The sequence below is a fragment of the Neomonachus schauinslandi genome, chromosome 1 (genome assembly GCF_002201575.2).
Source record: "Neomonachus schauinslandi chromosome 1, ASM220157v2, whole genome shotgun sequence".
In the NCBI taxonomy this organism is placed as follows: Eukaryota; Metazoa; Chordata; class Mammalia; order Carnivora; family Phocidae; genus Neomonachus; species Neomonachus schauinslandi.
The window spans coordinates 188592634-188618118 of NC_058403.1; the positions used below are offsets into that span (position 1 = coordinate 188592634).

The 25485-nt window shown below is 51.5% G+C and overlaps 1 protein-coding gene across 3 annotated transcripts; it reads left to right on the forward strand.

The window, feature by feature from the left end:
- Window positions 1-320: 320 nt before the first annotated feature.
- Window positions 321-19072, forward strand: FAM107A (family with sequence similarity 107 member A). 3 transcript variants are annotated; one of them, XM_044916751.1, is made up of 4 exons: window positions 321-410; window positions 15086-15260; window positions 16938-17094; window positions 17614-19072. In XM_044916751.1, the coding sequence occupies exons 1-4, from the start codon at window positions 332-334 to the stop codon at window positions 17719-17721; spliced, it is 519 nt and encodes a 172-aa protein (XP_044772686.1). In that variant the 5' UTR covers window positions 321-331; the 3' UTR covers window positions 17722-19072. The 3 variants fall into 3 exon arrangements, with proteins under 3 accessions (XP_044772686.1, XP_044772689.1, XP_021550715.1); XM_044916754.1 differs by lacking the exon at window positions 321-410 and adding an exon at window positions 6627-6642; XM_021695040.2 differs by lacking the exon at window positions 321-410 and adding an exon at window positions 7886-8001.
- The last annotated feature ends 6413 nt before the right edge of the window (window positions 19073-25485 follow it).

Genomic DNA, 25485 nt, shown 5'->3' on the forward strand with positions numbered 1-25485 from the left:
AGGGAAATGAAGAAATGGAGAAGAGTAGGTGGGAGACCAAGGCCAGAAATCAGGACATCGGGTTCTTCCCTGGCCCTGGAACCCGGGGGTCAGGAGTCTTCACACCGGACCCTGCTGTGCGGGCAGGCTACCTGCCCTTGTCCCTGCCCTCTATCCCTCCCCCGCGGCGCCTCCTCGCCGGGCGCTCCCGCCTCGGTGGTAACTCGATCTGCAGCAGGGTTTGGGCCTCGGTTCGCGCGTCACCGCTGCGGAGGCACTCCGGCTCCAGAGTACTATCCTCCGGTGCGCTCCCGGTCCGCAGTGCCGGCTCCACAGTCGGGCGCACAGGCGCATGGCACAGAGGCTGGGCGAGCGGCCACGGGACCCCGCCGAGGCCACGGGTCTCTACCGGGCCGTGTTGCTCCGGTCCGGTAAGTGAGGGCAAGGCCTCCCCGCCCCTACGTCGTGGAGAGCTCGAGAGGGCAGGGCGGGCACCCCGCGCTCAGGCTGACCAGCCCGCCGCCGCCGAGCACCTCGGTCCCCCCCTTCATTGCTCTGCTTTCCTCCCTTCTTTCATTCTTTTAAATTACTTTTCCACGTTCTCCTTTCATTCCTTCTTTCCCTCCTACATTCTTCCTTTTGGGGACCTATCATTAGATATATCGCTTTATTGCAGTGTGCGAGCGTGCCCCCCCCCCCACAAATACACACATACACACTCACTCCGTTTCGTAACTATTGAAAGTGCGGCAAGGTTCCATCTCCTGGCGGGTCTCCAATGCGCGCGAAGGCGTTTGTGAGCGTGGGAGAGTGGCAAATGGGTAAGACCGGAGTTGCTTGTAGTGGGGCACGAAGAAGCACAGACGCATAGCCGCTGGTGATGTCCAGCGAGGTATTACATTAGCGGCGGAAGGGCAAGAGAGCAAGTTAGAGGAAGGGGAGAAACCATTTTTCTATATATTATGCATGTAAAGAGAAAAAGATTTAGAAGGAAACATACGGTGGTTATTTTCAAGGATGAGAGTTGGATGACAAGGTGTTTCTTTTTTTCTCTCCTATTTGCCTTTTTGTTTACTTCTTTGCAGTAAGCACATACTACTTTTCTACTCAGGACAATAAGAGATGTTTTCTTTAGGAAAATGAAACAAACATGGTATATAGTCCATGTAAAAATAATTGGGAAAACCGACGATGTAGAAAGAAGAAAAGGAAGGTGTGCAGTAAGCGTTTGCGGCGGCTCCCTCTGGACCTTGTGCTTGGAAAGAGAGGTTTAGGGAAGGTGAAAATCCTTCTCAAGCGGGGTCCCTGCCAGTTGGGGTAAGTGATTAGAAAGTGTCAGGGGACTTGGGCTCACGGGGGCAGCTACGACCTGCCGATCTGCCGTGGGCAAGGAGCCCGCCCCACCCAGTGGTCCTGCGGGCTGACCCCTGGAGCCAAAGGCGCGAGGGGAGTCATTGGCAGCACATCTGCACCGGCCCCGACCCACCAACTCCCCTGACCCTCCCCCGCCCCCCGCGACGTCCGTTCTGGGACCGACTGCCTCTCTTACTTAGACTGGCTCCGCCCGGCGGAGATCCCCACACGGAGCTACTGCTTGGGAACATTGGAACAACGGTTTTCTTAAGTCCAAAAGCAAGAACTGGCGAAGACTTCAGGACTCCCGGCGCCTTCCTGGGGGAGGGTCTTAAATCTGGCTGAGCTGGGGCAGGCAGAAAGGGAGGAGCTCTATAATTCCATGAATCCGATTTCAAAGCACTCCTAAGTGTTCCCATCCAGTTCCTATCTTCTCACAAAGATGAGGAGGGGCTATCTAATCTGAAGACGCTGTGCTCCGCCTAGCCCGGAGCTGCAGCGATGAGCCTCATTCAAAAGGCAACATTTTTCACTAGCAACCTATTCAGAATAGCAGACATATCAGTCATCCCACGGGCCCTACTTGCCTGCCCTGTATCTGTACCACTCGCAGCTACAAGCCAGGGAGGGGGCAAGGCCTTTGACTTTGTGCTAGGCACTGCTGGCTCATTCATTCTTAAGTACCCTACAAGGTCACTGCTAATTGTCATCCCCATTTAACAGATGAGGAGACTGGGCTTTAAAGAGCTTAGCTGCTCGCCCATGGTCCTGCTAAGAGAAAGCTTCTATCCCACTGTGGGGTAGAAAACAGTGCCAACTTAGGCCTATCCAGGCCAACTTCTGCACATCTCCTGAGACTAGTAATAATAATGGCCAATAATGCTGATCACGTGTTATTGCCACTCGCTTTGCCAAATGCTGTACATCTGTCAACTCATCAATGTAATTCCGTTATTCCTTCCACCAATATATACTGACCACCAGTATGCACTACCCCCATACAAGGCACATGGATGTATTCATAAATATAACAGATATGTCCCTCCTCTCAGGGAGGTAAGAAGTGTTAACCTCCTTTTTTTTTTATGTTATGTTAGTCACCATACAGTACTTCATTAGTTTTTGATGTAGTGTTCCATGATTCATTGTTTGCGTATAACACCCAGTGCTCCATGCAGTACGTGCCCTCCTTAATACCCATCACCGGGCTAACCCACCACCCCCCCAACCCTCTCACCTCTAGAACCCTCAGTTTGTTTCCCGGAGTCCATAGCCTCTCATGGTTCATCTCCCCCTCTGACTGCCCCCCCTTCATTTTTCCCTTCCTTCTCCTAATGTCCTCCATGCTATTCCTTATGTTCCACAAATAAGTGAAACCATATAATTGATTTCTCTGCTTGACTTATTTCACTTAGCATAATCTCCTCCAGTCCTATCCATGTTCATGTAAAAGTTGGGTATTCATCCTTTCTGATGGCTGAGTAATATTCCATTGTACATATGGACCACATCTTCTTTATCCATTCATCTGTTGAAGGGCATCTCGGCTCCTTCCACAGTTCGGCTATTGTGGACATTGCTGCTATGAACATTGCGGTGCATGTGCATGTGCCTAACCCCTATTTTAAACATGAGGAAATTTAGGCTCAGAAGATAACATGGCTTGTCTAAAGCCACACAGCACATCAGGGGTGGAGCTGAGATTCAAACCCAGGGCCACGTACCTCTAGAAGCACTACTTGGTTGTCTCACACATGGAAGAGCAGGAAGTAAGAGTCGGGGTGAGGATCCAACTGGGCCATTTAGTGAAGAGGCAAGAGCGCCCCTCCTTTAGGAGCCCCCAAGGATGGGGTTATGGAGTCAAATCCAAGGTGGTAACCATCCATTTTCATTTACAGTAGTCTCAAGTCATGCACCAAGTAATAGAACACTTCTAGAAAATTGTTCACCACAAATTATTTTTAAATAATTTTTTTAATATTAAAGTATTACATGTTCACCATGAATATTTTGGGAAATTGAGAATAAAGAAGGGGAAGACTTACCCACAATCCCACTAACTGTAAGCAGCTACTGGTAACATTTGGGGCTATCTCCTCAAAGTCTTTGCTATGCATAGCTTGTGTGTGTGGTTGTGTTTGTTTTACATTGTTTCACATTGCTGAGGTCCTATCAACTCTGGTCTTTAATCCCACTTTTTTCATGTGGATGAAAATTTTTATTGCTTTTAAATGGGTTATCAAAATAACAGCGACCACTTTGGAGCCCAGACTCTGCAACAGGCAGTGTGAAGACATGCCATGTGGTATCTCCTTTATTCCTCAAAAGAATGTCCACCCCATATCAGAGATGAGGAAATGAGGAGTTGAAGGTCACCTAGCGGTCTAGCAGTGGATCAAGGAGTGGTATCTGCACTGACACCACAGTCCATGCTCTTAACCACGGAGCTAGAAGGGAGTAACTCATGCTTGGCCATACCTGGGAAGCTACGCAGCGCTGTAGTAAAGGTCCCCCTGAGGTTCATTACCTACATCCTACCTGGAGCTCAGGCTGGGTTCTCAGGAGGGAGGGAGGCATCTCTCTGCAGTGTGGACAGAGGAACCGCTCCAGGTGCTCGTGGATATCAGCAGTAGCGGGGGCGGGGGGGGGGGGGGGGGAGGGGGCAGCCATAGCCTCCATCCCTGCCTGCAAGTCAGGGTTGCCAGATAAAATGCAGGATACCCAGTTAAATTTGAAGCTCGGATACACAACAAATAATAGTTTAGTGTACATATAATCCAACTATTGTATGGCTATGCTTATACTAAAAACATATTCATTGCTTATCTGAAACTCAGATTTAAATGGAGCGTGCTGCATTTTTATTTGCTATATCTGGGAACCCCACTGTCAGCAATCACGGAAGTTTGCTTGGCTTGACAAGCTATGGTCTGCCCAGGTTCCCCACTCTCTCTCGCTCTCTCTCCCCATCCTTAGCTCCACTGTCCATCTTTGGCCTGGCTATGAGTTAAAATGTGCTGGGGTTAGGGGGCACCCCAGGGCCCCTCTGCAGCTAAGAGACCAGATTCGCCAGGCCTCACTGCCGCTGAGTGGAGAGCCAGCTTTCTGAAACAAAACTTAGTTCTTCCCCTATCCCGGATACTTTCCCATTTGCACACTTGAAATCCCTCCACCGGGTAAATTCTTCCTGGTTCAAATCCGTTGTAAAGGCAACTCTCATTCCTTTTATAATCTCTCCACAGATCCCATGACAAGTTTTTCTGCCAATACAGTTTCTACCCCCCTCCGCGTCCTTTCAACTGAGCATGCTGGGGGTGGGGAGGAGGTTGGATCCTAAGGCTGTTTTGTGGGTGGCTTCTCAGAAACCTCATTGAGGCCTTGAAAAGGGACCCTGGAGATTTAGACTGAATACAGTGCTGAGGAGGAAGTTTTGAGTTGCCATGGGAACTTCTTGTCTGATGTTTGTGCACCCAGATAAGCTGCTCCAGGCGCCTGTGAGCTTGGATAAAGGGGAGCAAAAATGAAAGGAAAGATGTTTTTGGAGGTTTGTTGTTTTTTTTTACTGCAAGCTGCAGCCCCAGCCCACGATGGAAGCAGGAAAATTCCCCAGCTCTCACTCCTGACTGCCTCTCCTGGTCTTCACTACCCCTCTTCCTTTTGGAGCCTCTAAGTTCCCAAGAAAACAAACTTCAAAGGGACAAGAAGGGAGTGTGGGAGGGGTGTGCTCAACGTCTGGGATTCCCCTTCAGCTCTTCTGGGGCTGAGCAAGAGGTCTGATCTCCAGGCCCCTGGTATTCCGGAGTCCTTCCTTTAGGGAGAATGGGAAGGCCTCCAGGGAAAGCTCCACCCACCAAGGCAGGAAGCAGCAACTGGAACTGAATTCCACGGTAACCTGGAGTAAACTCCTAAAAGGCTCATTTGCCTGGAAGGCCTCTATTTTCCAATATGCAAAATGGACATGACTGAACCAGATGTGAATCATAACTATAGGTGGCCAGAAAAGGTTGCTCTTTCTCATATTTTTAATCTTTATTGTTTCCTGAGAGCAAAAGCAATGTATGCTTGGTTTTCTGTTTAAACCACAAACATGAGAGAAATATTGTGACTAAGGAGAAGGGCCTGTAATTTCATGCCATAGAATAGTGGTTCTCAAACTCCCAGAGATAAACAAATCCCCAGGGGGATGTATTAAAAATCCAAATTTATGGGCCCCTCCCTCATAAGTTCTAATACAGCAATCCAGGAGATGGCCCATTTTAATTCCATTTTAACACTCATCTCACAAATGATGGCTAGTCATGACATTTGAGATACATTGATCTAGAACATTGATCTTCATGGCCTTGCAGCCAACCAAGACCCTTCACCAAAGGGGCTGGTGCCCAGAGACGCAGCTGAGAAGTAAGACCATTTCTCTTCTGTTTCCCTTGCTGTGGAGCTAGGGGCCATGTGGGAGGAGGTGCGAGGGCCGGAGGGCCGTGGAGCCCCGGGGCAGGGGAGCTGAGCTGTTGGAGTTGGGGGACCCAGGCTCTGTCCCCCACCCAAGTCCACTTTAGCAGTTCAGTATATATGCCTCCAGACTGGTCCTCTAGGTACTATACGTACTAACTTCTGAATCTTGAAAAATAAATAAATAGGAGTGTCAATGTCTTTGGTGTGTATAAGTCAACAATAGTTATTGAGCACCTTGGTACTGGGACAGGAATACTAAGAAGGATAAGGTAAAGTCCCAGCCCGGCAGTCGGGTGGGTGAGCCTGACGGGTTTGTACACAGGTTGGACAGTGAGAAGAACTTTAATGGAAGAGACACAGTGAGTCCCAGCTGCCTGGGGAAAATGGCGCCCAAGCTTGGGGGATGCCTGCCCACCCTCCTTGGCTCTCCGTTGCTCTGGGGCTGCCATCAGAGTCTTCCAATAAAGAGAATACAAAGTAGAGATGAAGGTCATTGCTGGCATGGGGACTCTCAGAGTCTGCTCCCCTGGAGTAAGCTGGAGTAGGGGGCTCTGTCTTCTCCAGGTGGGGATCAGAAGCTGTCAGTTCCCCAGGATCCCTCCTCTTCCCCCCGCTGCTGGAGGGCACCTGGATTGGTTCAGATCAGCCGCTATGGGCCCTGGGAAATGCCTAGAAGAACCATTTGCACAGTGAGACAACATGTGGCAACAAAGAGTGGCTTGACAAGAATTTAATGGCAGTCTTTCACCACCAGAATTTAGTAAATTAAGCCACAGCAGGACAGGAAGTCTGGGGAGGATACCATTCAAAGTACTTCAAGAGAGGCAGAATTTAGGAAGAAGGAACAAAATGGAACATGTGTTGTTTCTAGAAAATTGTTTTATACCCAAGAATTCATGACCCTTTAGGTTTATTTAAGCAGCTCCAGAATGGCTGGCTTGGTCAAGCCTCTCAGGCCATGCGCTACCCGCCCCCTACTTCCCTGTTCAGCCCCAAGCCCCACCTCCCCCTCATGCCAACACTCCGGCCCCACTGGCCTTCTTCCACCATATCAAACTCACTCCCACCCCGGGGCCTTTCCACTGGCTCTGCCCACTCCCTGGAATGCTCTCGTATGGGAACGGACATCACAGTGCTGACTCCTTCTCACCACCCAGGCCTCCCTAAAAGGTCAGCACCTCTGTATGCACCCTTCCCGAGCTCAGCCCCTCCCCTCCACCTCACCCAGCCTTACTTTCAGCCCGACTTTCATCACAGGTCAAAGTTTCTGGTTTGTCTCCTTTTTAGTCTGACTCCCCCTACCCATGAATACAGGTTCCCTGAGCCCGAGGCTGTCATTCACACTGTACCTCCAGCACTGGGAACAGGGCCAGGAACACAGTAGGTGCTCAACAAATGTCAGTCAAATTAATGACATAGGCCAAAGAGGGCACAATGCCCCTATTCATGGTTGATGTACATCCTGGGCTTCACGGCCTTGCAGCCAAACAAGACCCTTCACCAAGGGGCTGGTGCCTGAGCCCCCTGGGCGGACTCCAGGGCCTGCTCCGGCCCAGATCCCACCAGCTTCTACCTGCCTCACACTCTCAACTGTGCAAACTCCCGTTGCTCCTCTCTGAAGTTCATTTGAAGTTCAGAGTGTGGAGTAAATAAGATGTATGAAGATCCTGACCCGGTGGATGACCAAGAACTGAACCCATGTCTGTTCGCCCTCCCTTCCCACCTCAGAGCCCGGTTTCCTCCCGAAGCCTTGGGCACTGCGGGGGGGCGGATGCTCGGCTCCCCCTCCCCTGGGGAGGCTCTGGAATGCACTCTCACTGACCCTCCCATTGGAAACAAGGGAAATGCCTCTGTGCGAGCCACCCAGCTCAGACAAAGCTTGGCAGGGTTCTCCGTCTCCACAAGCGGACCAAATAGGTATTTACTTGTGCCTCTCGGGCATGTGGCTTGGACGCGGTGTTCCGCATTGTGGAAGTGGCCTCGCACCAAGTGAAATATCTGTTACTATAGTAACAGTTCCTTTTTATTGATACCAGAATAAACAGGAATGCAGAGCTGCCTCACTCACTGGCACACTGCAGCCGCCCGCCATCCCCAGGGTTGTAAGAACCGCCCTTCAGAGGCGGCCCTCCTTGCTCGCCTGGGACTTCCCAGCGGAGTGAGGGACCCAGCCGAGGCTCCCGAGTTCCCTGCCCTGCCCGGAGACGCAGCTGAGAAGTAAGACCATTTCTCTTCTGTTTCCCTTGCTGTGGAGCTAGGGGCCGTGTGGGAGGAGGTGCGAGGGCCGGAGGGCTGTGGAGCCCCAGGGCAGGGGAGCTGAGCTGTTGGAGCTGGGGGACCTGGGCTCTGTCCCCCACCCAAGTCCTTTATCACACAGAGTAGCGGGTTTAATCCTCATTACTAGACAGACAACAGGCCCGGGTGCCGCAGGGCTGAAGTCAGAGACCCCAGGTCTTGGCATGAGACAGAGCTCCCTGCTTCAATTCGAGCTCCTTCCTTCACTGGCTGTGTGATCTGGGGAAGTTAGATGACCCCTCAGAGCCTCCCTTCCTTCATCTGTGGAAAGGGGTGGCCAACAGTAGCCACCTCCCCAGTCTGTGGGGCCAACTTCCCCAGCTCTGGCTGCAAGGGGCTTCGCACACAGGCGGCCCACGTGCGTGGTAACGTGGTAACTGCCTGGTGAATGTGGCTCTAGCCCCTTGCAGGAGAGGCAAGCCTGGGACTGAGATGGAAATCAGGGGTTTGGTGTGTCACTTTTTGGAACTGCTGCCAAACCTGGCTGGTTCCCCCGGCTGTGAGCAGCCCCAAGAGCTCCGTCCCCAGGGGCTGGGATCCTGAGTGGCACTTAGCTCCGCTAGTGGTAAGTACCTGCCAGGATCGATCCCCTGGAGGCATATTCCCGAGTAGAATGGCTGGCATCATGCCACTGTTGGGCCGGCAGGAATACCTGGCCTGCTGACACTTGCCCTCCACTCTGCACCAGCCTGGCTAAGGGCCTTCCGTGTCCAGCTCCGGACTCCACTATGGAATTGATTCAAACCCCTGAATGCCCACCCAGACCTTCTTCTCACAAGCTGGGAGGTCACGGTGGACTCAAGGCAAAATGGTTAGGACTTTTGAACCATTTTCCCATGGGGTGGGCGGTGGGGGGGGAGCTGCCTCCAAATGAACAAGGAGCTCTGATTCCAGGCAGGGGCCACCAAGAACATTGTTCTTCGGTCTCCGGTCAGTGAAACACAAAAGGGCACATTCCCTACTGGGAGGAAAAAAAGCAAGAAGGGGCTGGGAAATCCGGTGGCTGAGGCTGTGCTTGTCATTTGCATTGAACATCTCTCTCTCCTTTGCCAGTGGGTATTTAAAAAGCCTTTCTCCTCCTCTACCCTTCCCGCCTCTTGAAGTGTTGAGGCAAGAAGGTCCCAGGTGTGTTCTGAACCCGCAGCTTGAATGGTAATAAGGAACAAGGGTGCAGGGAGGGAGAACAGGGAAGACTCTGACCAATACCCGGGGAGGGAAGGCCACCAGCTGGCCCCGTCCTAAACAAAGGCCAGCCCCTGGGCAGACAGGCCTGTGGATTCTGGCTCAAGCCCAAGGCAGTGAGGGCTGGGCTGGGGCTCCCCGGTGAGTCTGGATTTCCCTTGAGCTAGGAGTTCTCCAGCTGCCAGACCTCCGGCACAGCTTTCTCATCTACAAAACGGGCATAATAAAACAGTACAGCTGACAGCCTCCCAGGGCAACTGTGAGATCCAGAAGCAGGTGAGTGAGCCTTCACCGAATGCTGAATGCTCACCACAGGTCCCCTCAGGAAAGGAGAGAAGTTTGCCTTCTGTGAGCATCACTGTGCCAGGCACTGGACTAACCACAACATGCACATTTTATCGTTTCACCCTCTAAACAGCCCCTCGAGTAGGTATGGCCATTATCCCCATTGAACAGAGGCTCAGAGATGTGAAGCTATTTGCCCAAGGTGACACAGCAAGTAAGGAGTAACCTACCATGTTCCAAACCCAGTCTGTCTCCTCCAAAACATTTGCCTTAACCTTGCAGCTTGACTGGCTCATGTGTCATGTGTTATAACTAATGCCATCAAAGACAGAACCAGAGCCACCAGGGCAGAGAGGCAGATGAAGGGGACATGAAGGCCTTAGACAGCTCAGGATCCACTGGGACCTGGGTCTCCACCACTGCCACTTCCCTTCAGTCTCTCCTCATTGCTCTCCTGCAGCCAGGGTGGTTTGCTCAGTTTCAAAGCCACCACTCTAACATCAGTCATACATGCCCCAGCGGCGGGTGGGCTCAGCCTGGGAGCACTTACTGGTTACTGATCCCAGCTGAGCCTTGCCTGGCATGGGGCTGGTGTCTGCAGGGCCCCTGGGGACTTCTTGGGTTATCAGCAGGGCCCCTGTGGGACTTCTTGGGTTATCAGCAGAAACAGGGAAGAACCAAGGGAGAAGCTGCCAATCTCTCCCCTGACCTTTTACTACCCACCCCACCCTACCCCCAAAGATGCCGTCCCGCCGTCTGCAGAGTAGGCGAGATTTGCCCATCTTGCAGTCATGCAAGACGCTCAGTTTAGCTGTCACCTACTGGCTGTGCCTGCCCCTCTCAGCTCATCCCGTCTTCACAGCATCATGATTTTACACAGGAGGCGGGTCCTCGAGATTAAGACCCATCCAAGGTCACCCAGTGGCTAAGAACTATGACCTTAACCACACCTGCCCACCATAACCGGTCAGTCAGGCAGCTGAAATCACTCAGCAAAGACTGATTTTTTTTTTTTTAATAACTCCATGGTTTACAAAGCTGCCTGACTATTGGAATCATTGGGGGAGCTTTTTAAAATCCCAAAGTCCAGGCTGCCCTCCCAGGCCAATGACATCAGAATCCCTGGGGTACCACTCAGGCATTGGTATTTTTAAAACTTCCTCTGGTGATGCCAATACGTAGCTAGGGTTAAGAGCCACTGATGAAATCAGTGCTGTTTTTAAAGAGGATAAGAAAGCTCTAAGACTAGGACTGGAATTTATTAGTAATTGTTAATAAGAGCTAATAGGGTGGCCACACTGCGCAATTCCAGGGGCTCCACTCATAGTTTAACTTACAGGAGTGAGGCCCTACAGTTGTGCAGTGCACAACCTGCCTTGCTGTATTTGGCTGCCCAGCTAAGTAGCTCTATTGAGCTTCAGCTCTGTGCTATGTCCCCTCGTTTATTTGGCAGCAATGTCATGAAGAAGGACGCTGAACAAGGGCAGCTGTTGCACCTTTTGGACTCTGCTGTTCTCGCAAAAGCAGCCATGTAGACCGGAAGTAATGAGTGGGCGAGGCTGTGTTCCAAAGCGGTTGAATTTGGTCCAGAGGTTTAGTATGTGGACTCCTGCTGCAGAGGAGAGGTAAACTTGCCCAAGGCTAAGAAGGGACAGAGCCAACATTCAAATCCAGGTCCCTAGGGCTCCGGTGTCTATATACCTAAGCTTCATTCCGCATTTCTTTGACAAGCGGTAAAGGATCTTCACTAGCCTTTTAACTTTCCCCTCCATTGGCCTGTTCCTCTTCTCTGCCACCTCTTCCCTTGGGCCTTCATCTCTGTCTTTTCAGAGGCGACCTCACACTCTGCCCCCATCATCAGATCTGAGGGTCTCTGATCTCTCAGGACACCCCAGCTGCCTGCCAGACCTGGCCAGAGCAGCCCGGGGATTGGACCCCAGCTCTGCTCAGGAGGCCCACCTGCCCCGTCCCCACAAGGGCAGCCCGGATTTTCTTGGCCTAGCATCAGGGCTTTGTTGAGCAGCCCCTGTGGTTGCAGCACCTGTGTGAGGCCCTTCTAAACGGGGGAGGGGGGCTCTTAATTAAACTAAAAGGCAGGAAGGCTGGCTTAGTGGCTCTCTGAGCCCTGGAGGGCCCCCACACGCGTGTCCACAGACCTGACACCTGTCACTTCTGGAGCTGGCAAAGGCAGCGGTTTTCCCAGCCTGCAGTTTTGGCCGGAAGAACCAACACATCCTTCAGGATCCCTGCCTGAACCACCTCACCGCCCAAGGCTCAGGAAGACACCAACCCCACAACTACATGCTGATTTCATTTAAAAAATAAAATAAACAAACAGGCTTGGAGCCAGAGCTGGTCACTGGTTGGACCTGGGTGCAGGACTGGCTGCACACATAGAGGGCCCCTCTTCCAAGCAGGACTCAGCGGAAAGGGTCCCGCAGCCACGGTGCGGCCTGGCCCCAATGGGCTGGCTGGTGACCTATGGGGTGAAGAGTCTCAGCCCCGCCAATCAGAGGCTTTTCCTCTGAAATTTAACAGGAAGGAGAGACAGCGAGTGCCCCGTGGAAGTCAAAGAAACCAGAGTCCTATAAAAATTTCTCAAAACCTGCTGACAGTGTTTCCCCCACACACCAGAGAGAATGACCTTTTTAAAAAATCAAATGAGACGCGCTCTTTCCCCAACTTGAACCCACCATCCACCCTCACACCAAACACTCTCCCCGTCACTCACTCACGCCACTCCAGATACACTGTGCTTTTTTGTTCCCTGAACAGACTAAGCTTGTTCAAGGTACATGAGTCACACAGGCTGTTCCTTCCCTCTGCCCCAAACAGCCTCCCCTCCTTCTTCTCAATCCTCAGATCTGAAATGTCACCTCCTCAGAGCGACCCTCCCAGTGCACCTGGCTGAAGGTGGGCCCTCCTGTTAGTCTCTATCCCAGGCCCCCGGTTCCTTCAGTGGGCTCGTGGCAATTTGCAATCATTTGTTTTGATTGGTATGTGTACATGTTTACTGTCTGCCTCCCTAACAGAACGTCAGCTCTGTGAGAGCAGGAACCTTGTTTGCTTAGTTCACCTCTGTGCGTCCGGTATCTACCACGAAACCTAGCAAATTGTAGGAACTCAAAACATAATGTAGAATGAATGAAAAATTTTATTGTGTACTTCCTCAATGGTCATTCCTGTTATGCAGGAGCTCTTGGTTTTGTGTACTTACTTTGTATCTGGCCACGCCACTGAATTGTCTCATTAGTTCCAAGTGTTTTTCTATTAATCCACTTGGGAATTCTGGGTATGTAGTGATATCTTAAGCAAATTAATTCTGCCCTCCCTTTTCCTAAAGTTATACAATGTATTTGTTTCCTGCCTTATGGCTCTGGTAACATACAATATAGTTAGTTACTTCAAAGATGGTGTGACTCATGAAAATTATGACGTTCTGGAAGGTTGGGGGACACAAAAGGACTACAGGCAGGATTAGTAACCAAGGAGCTGCAGCAGTTACTTAAGTATGGTGTGATAATGGGCTGGATAGGATGAGAGCTGAGCACTTAGGAAGTAAAGAGGATAGCTGAAAATTGCTCAGATAAAGGTTTGGTGGGAACTGGTAATGGGAATAGGCAGCAGAAGGGGGGAAAATTCCCCAAACTCCAGTCTGAATCAGGGTATTCTAATGCCCGTTGGTCCCGGACAACGTAAGCCCCCAGACTAAGAAAGTATGCACATTTTTAGGGGCACCTGGCTGGCTCAGTTGGTAGAGCATGCGACTCTTGATCTGGGGGTCATGAGCTCAAGCCCCACGTTGGGTGTAGAGTTTACTTTAAAAAAAAAAAAAGATGAGGGAGCTGATATAGCCAATTGTTTATTTTGTCAAGTGCCCATTTTTAACTATCAAATACTACCACAATCTCTAAAAACCAAAGAGTTGGGAAGGATAGAACCTGAAAACAAACAGCCTTATGAAGAAAGAGAAGAAAGATAATTAATTAGAATTCATCATTTTAGAAACAGTTCTGAGGATGTGAATTCAAGAAAAAAAAATTAGCAGATATGTTTTATGCTCTGACACTTCATCTGGCTACTTCCAAAATATCTTGTAATAATTAACACTTTTTCCAGTTTACACAGCACCTTTACAAATGTGATCTCACTTAATCCTCCAAACAGCACCCTGCAATGGGTAATAATAGAAATGCCAAACATGTGTCTGGTAAGCCACCATTTACAAAACATAATCTCCCCTTTGATGCCGACATTCCCTGACATGTCACCTTGCAATTTACACCCTACTGCCCGCCTCCTCCTGCATTTTCCAACCCCACCGAGCTATTACCTACTTGCAAGTTTTTGTGCACACCACCATCCCTAGCTAGTTTACTTGGAGAACTCCTATTTATGCTGCTGCTTGGCATATAGTAGAGGTTCAAACTCAGAAAAGCAGGATTCATGAAGGGAACAGAACCAATGCCTCAATTTTCACTTGAATTACTAAAAGAAGCTGATGGCCAGGCTGTGTCATCCCCTGGAGACTTCTTCTTAAGAAGTCTTCCTTTCTCTGTCTCTGTCTCTGTCTTACACACACACACACACACACACACAAGCTTGCTTTGAGGCATTGCAAGAATACAGAGCCAACTTGTAGAGGAGGGAGCCCTTCTGCCTGAATTTCAAGTAAATTGACAAATTTCAAGCTGCTGTGGGGGAAGTGAGGCCATCAAGAAGCCCGATATCTGCATTAAAGGTGACAACCATCACTTTGTAATTAGAGACATAGCCATTCTGGGATTTCATACTCTCCTCTTTGATCTGGAGAAACTGAAAAGCTGGATGCTTCCACAGAGAATTTGGAATGACGGAGAAGGAAACTGGACAATATGGGGTGAAGATTCCTTTTTTTTTTTTTTTTTTTTTTTTTTTTTTTTTTAAAGATTTTATTTATTTATTTTAGAGACAGAGCACAAGAGGGGGGAGTGGGAGAGGGAGAAGCAGACTCCCTGCCGAGCAGGGAGCCCGATGCGGGACTCGATCCCGGGACTCCAGGATCATGACCTGAGCCGAAGGCAGTCGCTCAACCAACTGAGCCACCCAGGCGCCCTGAAGATTCCTTTTGATCACTATGTTCATCCAAATTTAACAAGTGCATACTGCTCTTTTTAAGTATCTTTTCTTTTTCTGATTAAAGCCCACTGAAAAACAGAAACTCAAACATAATTCTTTTAAAAGGATATCATTTTCTCCAGTCAGGCCAAAAACATATGCATGTGTCAACCCATATTTTGTACCCCAGTATCATTTCACCCCCACACCCCACTTTACAGACAGCATCTCCAATCCTTACAACAACCCTGTACACAGGTTCAATTATTTCCATCTCACAAATGAGACCAAGGCTCAGAAGGTCAGGTAGTCAGCCCAGGACTGTACAGCGGCAGATGGCCAAAGTCCATCTAACATCGAAAGCCTTCATCTGTGCCCCACGGGGGTGGGTGAGATTGTAGACCCCGCTCTGACCAACCTCCACCCCCACCTGTCTCTACAGCCTCAATGTACTCAGAGATCCAGAGGGAGCGGGCAGACATCGGGGGACTGATGGCCCGGCCCGAATACAGAGAAAGGAACCCAGAGCTCATCAAGCCCAAGAAGCTGCTGAACCCTGTGAAGGCCTCCCGGAGCCACCAGGAGCTGCACCGAGAGCTGCTCATGAACCATAGAAGGTGGGAATGGAGCTCGGTTGCCTCCGCCTGGCAAGCATCTCCTCAAGCCTGCTGGGCCTTGCAGAGGTGCTCCTTATAGAAGGCCCCCATGGTCATGCTGGGTCTCCCAGGGGCTGAGGAGGGCTGAGGGTACCCCACATAGTCACCCACACAAACTGTGAAGGTCTAGTCACTGGTGGTCCCCAAGAGCCCTGCTCTCCCTCCCAGCTACCCACTCATGCCTGCCCTCCACATACATTTACTGAGCACCTACTATGTGCCAGGCACTGTGTCCAGACCTGGGGTACAAGAAGGAATGGGACCCAGTTCCTGCCCTTACAGTGGGGATGGATGCATAATCACATGCTATAATGAGGGTATAAATGGGCCTGGGAGCTCAGAGGACGCACCTGGGAGTGGTCCAAGGTGACCTCACGGAGGAGAGGATGCCTCAGCTGAAGCCTGAAGGGTGGGCAGGAGTCAGCCAGACTAGGGGTGGGCATCAGCTGGTGGAAGCAAGTATGTTCCCAGCAAAGGGAAGAGCATGTGCAAAGAGACAGGAAACACAAGTAGCTCAGGGTGTTTGCAGCATTGACTTTGAGGTTGGCCAGAGGAGATGTGTTGACCAGGAAAGGGTCTCAAGCAGGGGTGTTACAATCACGGGGAGAGGGTGGAGGATGAGTGGACCAGGGAGACCAGGGTGCAATGAAAGAGACAGGCTTGAGGTGGCAGGTCTGGGACTCAGTAACGGAGGGAATGGGGAGGAGGCCTGGGAAATACCGCCCAGCTGGCTAGCACCAGGAGGAAGGCAGCGGCGCCCCTGAAGCTCCCTCTACTGGCACGTTCTGGTATTGGCGGGGGCTAGGACTCGTTCAATTTTCAGCTTTGTGCAAGACCTTCCAGCAGGTGTCATTTTCTATCTTCCGTGGGCTCTTTTTTTCTTGCTTAGTATAGCATGTGCATTTTCTCCAAACGTTTTTTAGTGTCATCCCTTTTAATGTCAAAAGACATCACCACCGTAGAAAAGACAAAAGCCTAAAGACAAATCAGGGAAACATTTGCAATATAAAACCCACAAAAAATATGTACATATCACTTATAAATCCATATGGAACAAAAAATGAACAAAGATAGGTATAGTCAGTTCATAAAAGAAGAAATGCAAATGACTGGTGCACATCTCAAAGGCTGTTGTTCCACGTAACTAAGAATCAGAGAACACACACATGAAAACCAGATCTTATTTCTCGCCTACCAGATTCTCACATATAAAAAGACTGGATGGTGACGGTGGGGAGAAATAGATGCTCTTGTACACTGATACAGAGTATAAGTTGGAGAACCTTTCCTAAGGGGCAGATGGAAATATGTATCCAAAATCTTTTAAAAGAGCCTGACCCAGCAATCCCACCTCTAGAAACTTATCCTGGGCACATAACCAGAAATGACATAAAATCTGGTCTCTGCCATCAGACAGCCTGAGTACAAATCCTCCTCACTCAGCCCCTTCGCAGCTGTGACTTGGGCTGGTGTCTTAAGTCCTAGGAGCCTCCGTATAAGGGGTCAGGAATGGGACCCCTTCCCAGGGCTGCCAGGGGGCTGTACAACACAAGGGCATAGGTTGGTGTCACTACAGGGTGCGGCCCTGAGGCTGGGGTGGGGGGAAGTTGGGGTCTCCTGACGGCTCCCCCCACCCAGGGGCCTGGGCGTGGACAGAAAGCCGGAGCTGCAGCGTGTCCTGGAGCACCGCAGGCGGAACCAGCTCATCAAGAAGAAGAAGGAAGAGCTAGAGGCCAAGCGGCTGCAGTGCCCCTTTGAGCAGGAGTTGCTGAGACGGCAGCAGAGGCTGAACCAGGTGGGTGGGAGCGCCCAGCCCTGGCCCCAGCCTCCTCCGGGACTGTCTCCCGGCCCCGGGGCAGGAGCCTGCGTGTGGCCACGGCTGGCAAGAGGGAAGAGATGATGCAAAACGAGGACTCAACCAGCAGTCCACCACCGGCCCAAGTCCTCACACTGCCACTCGCTCTGCTGTGTGACTTTGAGCTGGTGGCCTCCCCTCTCTGAACCTCAGTTCCCTTATCAGCCCAATCTATCGCATGCTGATCCTGATTTCATTCTCACTACCACCCCGCGAGCCAGGTGGCGTTCCCATTTTAGAGACGAGGAACCTGAGGCCCAGCCGAAGCTAGCGATTTGCACCAGGCTTCACAGGGAAAACTTAGTCTCATGCTCTGTCACCCCAGCTACCAGGCTGGTGGCAAAGCTGATCCCCAGTTCTGTTTCCCCAGAGAGGATCCCTGGTGCAAATACTGTGGTTTGGGGAATAGGAATTCCACCCCCCAACCCACTTTACACCTCTGCTTCTTCTCTCCATTAGCTGGAAAAACCACCAGAAAAGGAAGAGGACCATGCCCCCGAATTTATCAAAGTCAGGGAAAACCTGCGGAGAATCGCCACGCTAACCAGTGAAGAGAGAGCACTGTAGAGCAGGGTCGCTGAAGCTCCAGCCTGAGCAGCCCACCCCTGGCCCCCATGCCCTCCTCCAGCCCTTCTGCATCTGGCAGCCCTGGGCCCCCAGCCTGGGGACATCTGTGATGTTCATGCTTGCTCTTGTGAAAATGCCCCAGAGGGCCTGGGCCCTCCTTCCCACCCACCAAGAAGCTGGGAGGCCCCTAAGCTCCCAGGCTTTTCCCTCTGAGCACTCACCGAAGCTGCTGCCGAGAAAACGTTCCCAAGGTACCTCTCCCTGAAGGAGCTTCTGAGCTCTGCTGAGATTTTTCTGGCAGAATTGGGAAGGCGAGAAAGGCCCCTCTTTGGCCTGACCAGCCCTCCCTTTTGCCCAGGCCCCACGGGGCCCTGCTTCTCTGGACAGCCCAGCTCCCTGCTCTCAGAAAACTTCCCCGACTGTGGTTTTCCCGGCGGCCAGGTGTGGGGCAGCTAAGCAGAGCATCTCTGAACACCTGCTCTGAAAGCCAGCGGAGGGGACTGTGGTTCAAGTGCCGCTCGGGGAGGAAGGGCGGGGCAGCTCACAAGGCAGCCTCAGGGCTCACATCCTGCCAGGCTGCAAGTGTACTAACAAGGACAGCTTCTTGGAGTTTGCCCGCTTCCCCCACACCCACGCTTTTGCTTGCTCCTCTCCACAGCCTCCCTGTCTGGGCCTGGCAACCACATCTAATGAGGACTGTGGCCTTCCTGCTCCCAGAAGTCCAGAACAGTGCTTCTCAAACTTGATTGTGCCTACGAATCACTGGGGATCTTGTTAGAGGACCACTTCTGATTCAGTAGATCTGGGGTGGGGGCTGAGATTCTGCATTTCTAACCAGCTCCTGGGCTGCTGGTCTGAGGACCACACTGTAAGCAGCCAGGGACAGTAAATACTGGAAACATCATCCCTGAAGCCACCTCTGCCCCCCAACTGCCATGAACCTCTGCCCTGGGGGTTCCCCACCCTGCCTCTGTGGCCCCAAGGGCTCTCCATTATCCACCCCATTCCAGGGCCCCCAGGCCTGGGAAGACATTTGCCCAGCAAATTATGTCGGTTATGTAATTGCCATTGTCACTGGAGAGGTATATCGTTGCCAACCTGCATTTTCTTACCCCACCGTTCTGATGCACTTCTGGCCAAAAATATATATATATATTTTACCTTTTCCTGAAACCTATGGAGAACAAATATACAGTGATTTCCGGTGGGCTTCTGGAAATACTAACAGTGGTCTGAAGACCCCACCGCTACCCTGATAGACAGGCTCCTTTGAGTCCCCATTTCCAGCCCCTGCACCCACTCCCTGCTTGGTTTCCACCACCTGAGCCAGCTCCAGTGAATTCACTCATTCTTCCTCAAAAATCCCTCCCCACATGCGACTACATGTTTCAACCTTTTGCTTCTAGCCCATTGTTAAAGATTTAGAGAATAAACCAGGCTGGTTTCTTCTCCCTGCCCCCACCCCGTGAAGAATAAAATCCCTGCCTCTGGTTTTGCAAACCCATCATTTAAGGTGATAGGGAAGTTCTAGAAAAGCATTTCCTTACACTGCCCCCCCACCACCAAAACTGCCAGAAAAAGCTACTGCTGGGATGCTATTTTATTCTTGGACTAAAAGTGGGATGTTCAGGAGGAAAGGGGTCATCCTGGTCTTAACTCCTAACTAAGTGGTTTGAGGATGACCAAAGATGTGCCCTTTTCCGGGGTGGGGTGCCTGCCAGTGTAAATAAACATACTGTCTGCGTGTGCGCGTGTGTGTGTGTAAATCAGGCTCTAAAAGGCTCTTGAACGTGTCTTGGTGAGAATGTGGTAAATGCTATTTTAGATGTCTGCCAGGTGAGCGCAATCCTAAAGCCCAATCCCCAAATAAAGACCACCATTTCCCCCAAAGAAGTCTCCCCCCTTAGTCTACATGTTGTTCCGACGTACAAAAAGAAGCAAGACAGAGCATCCAGGATGGAGGAGGCCCCTCAGAGAGGATGGCTGAGATTGCACTCAGTGGTCCCCAGAGCTGCTCCATGGAGGCGGCAAGCCATGGAGATGACACTCCACATCGTCCGGTGGAGCTGTGGCAGCCACCCGCGTGCACTCCCCTTCTCTCTAGCTGCCTCCCACTGTGGAGGCTGTAAATCCCAATTCCCACGGTTCCAGCCTCCTTTGCAGCTTGGTGGGGGGGAGTGTGACCAGGTATGGCCAGTGAAATTTCAGAGGAAGGCTACAGGGGCTTCTGGGAAAGTTTATGCTTTTCTGATGAAAGAGGCAGATGTGGGTAACACCTCCCTGCCCCTCCATTCTTCCTGCCTTGATGGAGGATGTGATGCCTGGAGCCACAACAATTATCTTGCTAACATGAGGAAAAGGCCAAGAGAATCTCAGAGCACTGTCCCTGTCATCATTTGACCAAGCCCAATGCCAGTAGCCATCATCCAGAATTCTTGTAAATAAAAAGAAAACCCTCTTTGTTTAAGCCACTGTTGGTCAGTCTCTGTTACTTGCAGCCAGAGTATTCCTGACACAGAAGGCCAGCCCCAACGCCTAGAATTACCAGCAGACTGTACTGAACATCCAGATTCCTCTTTCCCATTAGAAACCAATTGGAGGGGCACCCTGGTGGCTCAGTCGGTTAAGCATCATCTGACTTTTGATTTCAGCTCAGGTCATGATCTCAGGGTCATGGGATCGAGCCCCACATTGAGCTCTACACTCAGTGGGGAGTCTGCTTGAGGATTCTCTCTCCCTCTGCCCCTCCCCTACCCCTTGCACACTCGCACACACACACACTCCCTCTCGCAAATAAATAAATAAATCTTAAAAATAATTAATTAATTAGTTTAAAAAAAAAGGGAAGGAAGAAAGAAAGAAACCATTTGGATTCGAATCCCCGGCAGCAATGCCTAAGATCTGTTTTTCTGCATCTTCTCCACATAGCCCACGCACCAGTCTGAGAACTGGTGTTTGGGCATCCTTAATTCACACATCATTCAGTACGGATGTGCTGAGGGCCTGCTCGGTGCCAGGAAGCATGCCGTGTGCTGACGGCACAGTGGGAAACAAAACGTCTTGATGATTGCCGAGGCCTCCTCCTCCGTGGTCTCCCTGCTTCTGCCCTGCCCCCTACAGCCTATTCTCAAGAGAGCAGCCAAAATGAGCCTGTGAACATCGAAGGCAGGTCTTGCCACTCCTCTGCCCAGAGCCCTCCCTTGCCCCCCCCCTTCCCATAGCGGCCTTCCCACCACCCTGAGGGCCCCGCCTGTCCCGCTCCCTCTTCATCTCTGGCCTTCTGCCTCCTGCCCGCCTCCTCACTCACACAGCTCTGGCCGCCGGCCTGGCCTCCTCACGCCCCACGTCCCACAAGGTGCCTTTTCATCTTCTTCCCTCAGAGAAGCATACAGGCCTCTCCCCCCACATTCTCCAGGTGTTTTTCCTATGCTCTTTCTAAATGAGGCCCTCCGTGGTCAACCCATCTGAATCCCAGCATCTCCTACACACTTCCTATCCCTTGCTTCTCTGTCTCACCATTTGCCACCATCAAACACGTATCTTACTTGTTTACCTTGTGTGTCTCCCTTAGCGATAATGTCCGCTCCATGAGGGCAGAGATGTCTGTCTGTCTCGTTTCCTGCTGAATCCCAACTGGCCGTCCTCCCTGCTCCTTCCCTGCCAGCAGGTGGCCTGGCCTGGGCGAACCTCTGGCAGACTGGGACCCAGGCACAAGAATCCAGCTTTGAGAAAAGGCAGTGGCCAGATAGCGCATGGGACTCCAGGCACAGAGCAGGTGCTCAATTCATGTTTGTTGAATGAACGAATAAGTGAGAAAGCCCTTCTCCGGCTGCAGCACCCCCAACCTCCCCCAAGGTTCGGCCCCTCCCACCACCATCGCCTACCTGCCTCCTTCCTCCACAATTTCCCCTGGGGCCCAGAGATATCAGTCTGGTCCAGAAGCTTTCCTCCGGCCTCTTGGGCTATTGTCAGTACACCCGGGCCCGACCGGACCGGCATTTGCGCCTACAAGACCAACATTGAAACTGTGTGGCTCCTCAGTGCCACCCTGTGCGCATCCAGGGAGTTAGAACATCCCTGAGGGCAGAGGTCGGGTCATCGCCGAGTCCTGGGGACCCTGCAGAACGAAAGGAGCCCTGACATCAGACTCTGCCCTACATGGGGAACCAAGAGGAGCAAGCCCATTCTCACTGAGCCCCCCCTGCCCCTCACACCTGCCAGACCACAAGTCCTAGTCTGGATTTGGGGAGAACCCTCTTCAATGGCAGACGGGCCCTAAATACGCACCTGGGAGACAGACAGAAGACCTCAGGAGGCGAAGGGACCCTCCCTCCCTGATTCTGCATATGTAGCCCAGGGGAGCCCTCAGAACCCAGGAGCTTTTGCGGGGCAGCCTCATCCCACTAGGGATGGTACAAATGCCAAGCTCCGTGAGGGCAGGGACCCCGGCTGATTCTGCTTCCCTTTGCCAAGGCCAACCCAGGTGTTCCAAAAGTTGTGAGTGGGTGTCAGTTATGATCACTGCTTTTATGGAAGTCCACCAATGTCACCACCCATGATAAGTCGATGTCATTCTCACTATTTTGCAGACTAACCAACATTTAGGTAAATTAAAAGACTTGGCTGAAGTCACAAAACAATGCTTGGGGAAAGACAAGATTCCCACAGAGCCATCCGTCTGCAAAGCGCACATTTTCTCCACGACAGCGAGTCCTTGCTCCTAGGAAGGGCTCAGGAGGGCCCTGTGCCATTCTGACCCTTTGCCATGAGATTAGATGACCTATTTAACCTTCTCATTGTCTGTCTGAACTTGAGGGATCTGGCCTCCACCCATAAAAATAGACTCCAGCCAATACAGACTGATGGGAGTTCTGGGGTGAGGAACGTTATGCACCTGCCCCCCCAAACTAGCCATCAAAGTGGGATTCCTGCCCCTTGCAGGACTGGACTTTTAGCCGAGCAGTAACCTAAACAATCTGGTGTTTTACTGCCCCCACCCCCAGACCTGTCAACCCCCAGCCACCCGGCTCCCACCAGGGCCCTGCCTCATAAATGCCCTTTTTGCTGGGCCTCACAAGAACAGAATTCATACCTCCCCATGGCCACTTGCCCTCATCTCAGCCACCAGACGATTATCTGAGTTGATGATGGGCAGGCACTCACCTAGAGAGGACACTGAGTGCCCATCTACTTCTCAGAAAGTACTCCTAGAGAGATGAGCAGGATTTCCCAGTGAAGGACCCTAACAACTCCCCTGGGCTGCCTAACAATAGCTAAGTGAGCTGGAGCTCCCCCTTCCTAGGGAGGGGCTTCACATGGGACCAGGGCACTTAAGCTCACCCCTTTGGGAGCCTGACCTAAGATGTGCATCCCCCACTGCAAGGCTGACTTTAGGCTTGCCCCATAAAGATAGTTAATCCTGTGCCCAGACCTGTATTCAAGCCCCAGCTCTGACAATCACTACTTGTTTTGTTTTGGGTTTTTTTAAGATTTTATTTATTTATCCAACAGAGAGAGACACAGCAAGAGAGGGAACACAGGCAGGGGGAGAGGGTGAGGGAGAAGCAGGATCCCCACTGAGCAGGGAGCCCGACGCGGGGCTCGATCCCAGGACCCTGGGATCATGACCCGAGCCAAAGGCAGACGCTTAACAACTGAGCCACCCAGGCGCCCCGACAATCACTACTTGTCAGAAGCCTGGAAAACTTGCTGGACCACATTTTCCACATCTGTGACCAGGTAATGGTATCTATACTTTAATATTTGGCATCTGCTCCAGGGACTGGGCTATTCATACTTCCCATGAATTCTCTCATTGAATCCCCCAGGACTGGCGTTACCTCCATTTTATGGGTGAAGAATCCAAAGTTTAGAGAGGCCAAGCCACTTCCCAAAGGCACACAATCAGCAGGTGGTGGGAGCGAGATGCAAACCCACGTCTGCCTGACGGGAGCCAGCACATTTGTCCTCGCAGCATTTGCTGGTGGAGGCTGCAGGGATTGTTTTGCAAAGCACCCACATTCGGAGTTTTCCCATCTGTCGCCAGAAACATCCTGCAAGCTTGCTGAGGCCCTGTGGCCTTCCTCCTTCCTTCTTCCCCGACAGCAGGTGGCCCAGCCCGCACCAATCTGCCAGACTGGGCCCCAGGGACAAGAATCGAGGCCCATCCCACTCACCACTTTAAGAAAAGACAGCGGCCAGTGGGATACCAGGGTTCACATGCCTGCCCTTGGCCCAAGACATGCTGGGAAGGAGCAAGAAGGAGAGAAATATGCATTGAGCATCTACTGTATACCTGGCAGGTCCTATCATGTGAGAGACCAGACACAAAATGCCTGGCCCTGGGGCCTAGCTCATTTCAAAGGATGGAATTTCCTTCCCTCTCTCTCTCTCTCTCTCTCACTCTCCCTTTTAAGGAGATCCTGACAGGTGGCCCAGCATGACTATGAGGAGTCCAGGCTACAAAGTCAGACTTCAGATTGGGAGGCGAGGTGGCGGGGGTCCAGCTCTGCCACTTGCCAGGTAGGTATCCTCCGACAAATTATTTAACATCTCTGAGTTTCTCGTCTGTTAACTGAGGGTTCCAATAGTGCCAGCCTCATGGGTAGCTGAGAGGACAGTGTTTTTTGTTGTTGTTGTTTTGTTTTATTTTTTTAAAGATTTTACTTATTTATTTGACAGAGAGAGAGAGAGCGAGAGAGGGAACACAAGCAGGGGGAGTGGAGGAGGGAGAAGCAGGCTTCCCGCCGAGCAGGGAGCCCGATGCGGGGCTCAATCCCAGGACGCTGGGACCACGACCCGAGCCGAAGGCAGACGCCCAACAACTGAGCCACTCAGGCGCCCTGAGGACAGTGTTAACGAACATAAAATATCTGGCAGGGTGCCTGGCTGGCTTAGTCAGAAGAGCATGTAACTCTTGATCTAGGGGTCATGAGTTCGAGCCCCACGCTGGGTGCAGAGATTACTTAAATAATTAAAATTTTTAAAATTTTTTAAAGATTTTTAAGGCATGATGCTACCATGGGGACATGGGGGGGAGGTGTGAGGCCTCTTAGTGAGCAGATACCCATCATCACAGATGGGGAGACCAAGACCTAGGGGAAGGGGGCACCTGCCCAGAGTCACCACATCTCAGAAGTCCTGCCAAAACAAGTGCTCTGGCTCTCTTGACTTCTTTCCCAACCTTGTACACATGGGGAAAGAGCAAGAAAACCAGGTTCAAATTCCACCTTTGCATCCTACGTATTGTGTGAACACCTCTCTGGGCTTGTTTCCTCTTCTGCAAAATGAGGAGGGGCATCCTACTTTCCGGTGTTGTTATGCAGGGGAGGTGAGGGGACCTATAAACATCCCTGCCCCCCACTTACAGAGACCTGGTTCCACGCTGGGTCCCACCCCGAGCAGGGCCCAATGCCCTACGGGTGCTCCAAAATATTCACTCTGGGAATGATGGTTAGAGGCATACAGGTACTAATGCTAAGCCTAAGACAAGCCAAATTTTATTTTATTTCAAGATTTTATTTATTTATTTACTTACTTATTTTAGAGAGAGACAACACCAGCGGGGTGAGGGGCAAAGGGAGAAGCAGACTCCCCACTGAGCAGGGAGGCCGACGCGGGGCTCGATCGCAGGACTCTGGGATCATGAGCTGAGCCAAAGGCAGACGTTTAACCGACTGAGCCACCTGGGTGCCCCAAGACAAGCCAAATTTTAGCACAGAAACATAGGGAAAGAGAAAAATCATTCACCTTGCAGAGCAACCC

Coding starts and splice junctions, on each gene's coding strand:
- FAM107A (XM_044916751.1), top strand. CDS start 332: ATGGCACAGAGGCTGGGCGAGCGGCCACGGGACCCCGCCGAGGCCACG. Junction 15,261..16,937: donor CTGCTCATGAACCATAGAAG/GTGGGAATGGAG, acceptor CCCCCCACCCAG/GGGCCTGGGCGTGGACAGAA. Junction 17,095..17,613: donor GGCAGCAGAGGCTGAACCAG/GTGGGTGGGAGC, acceptor TCTCTCCATTAG/CTGGAAAAACCACCAGAAAA.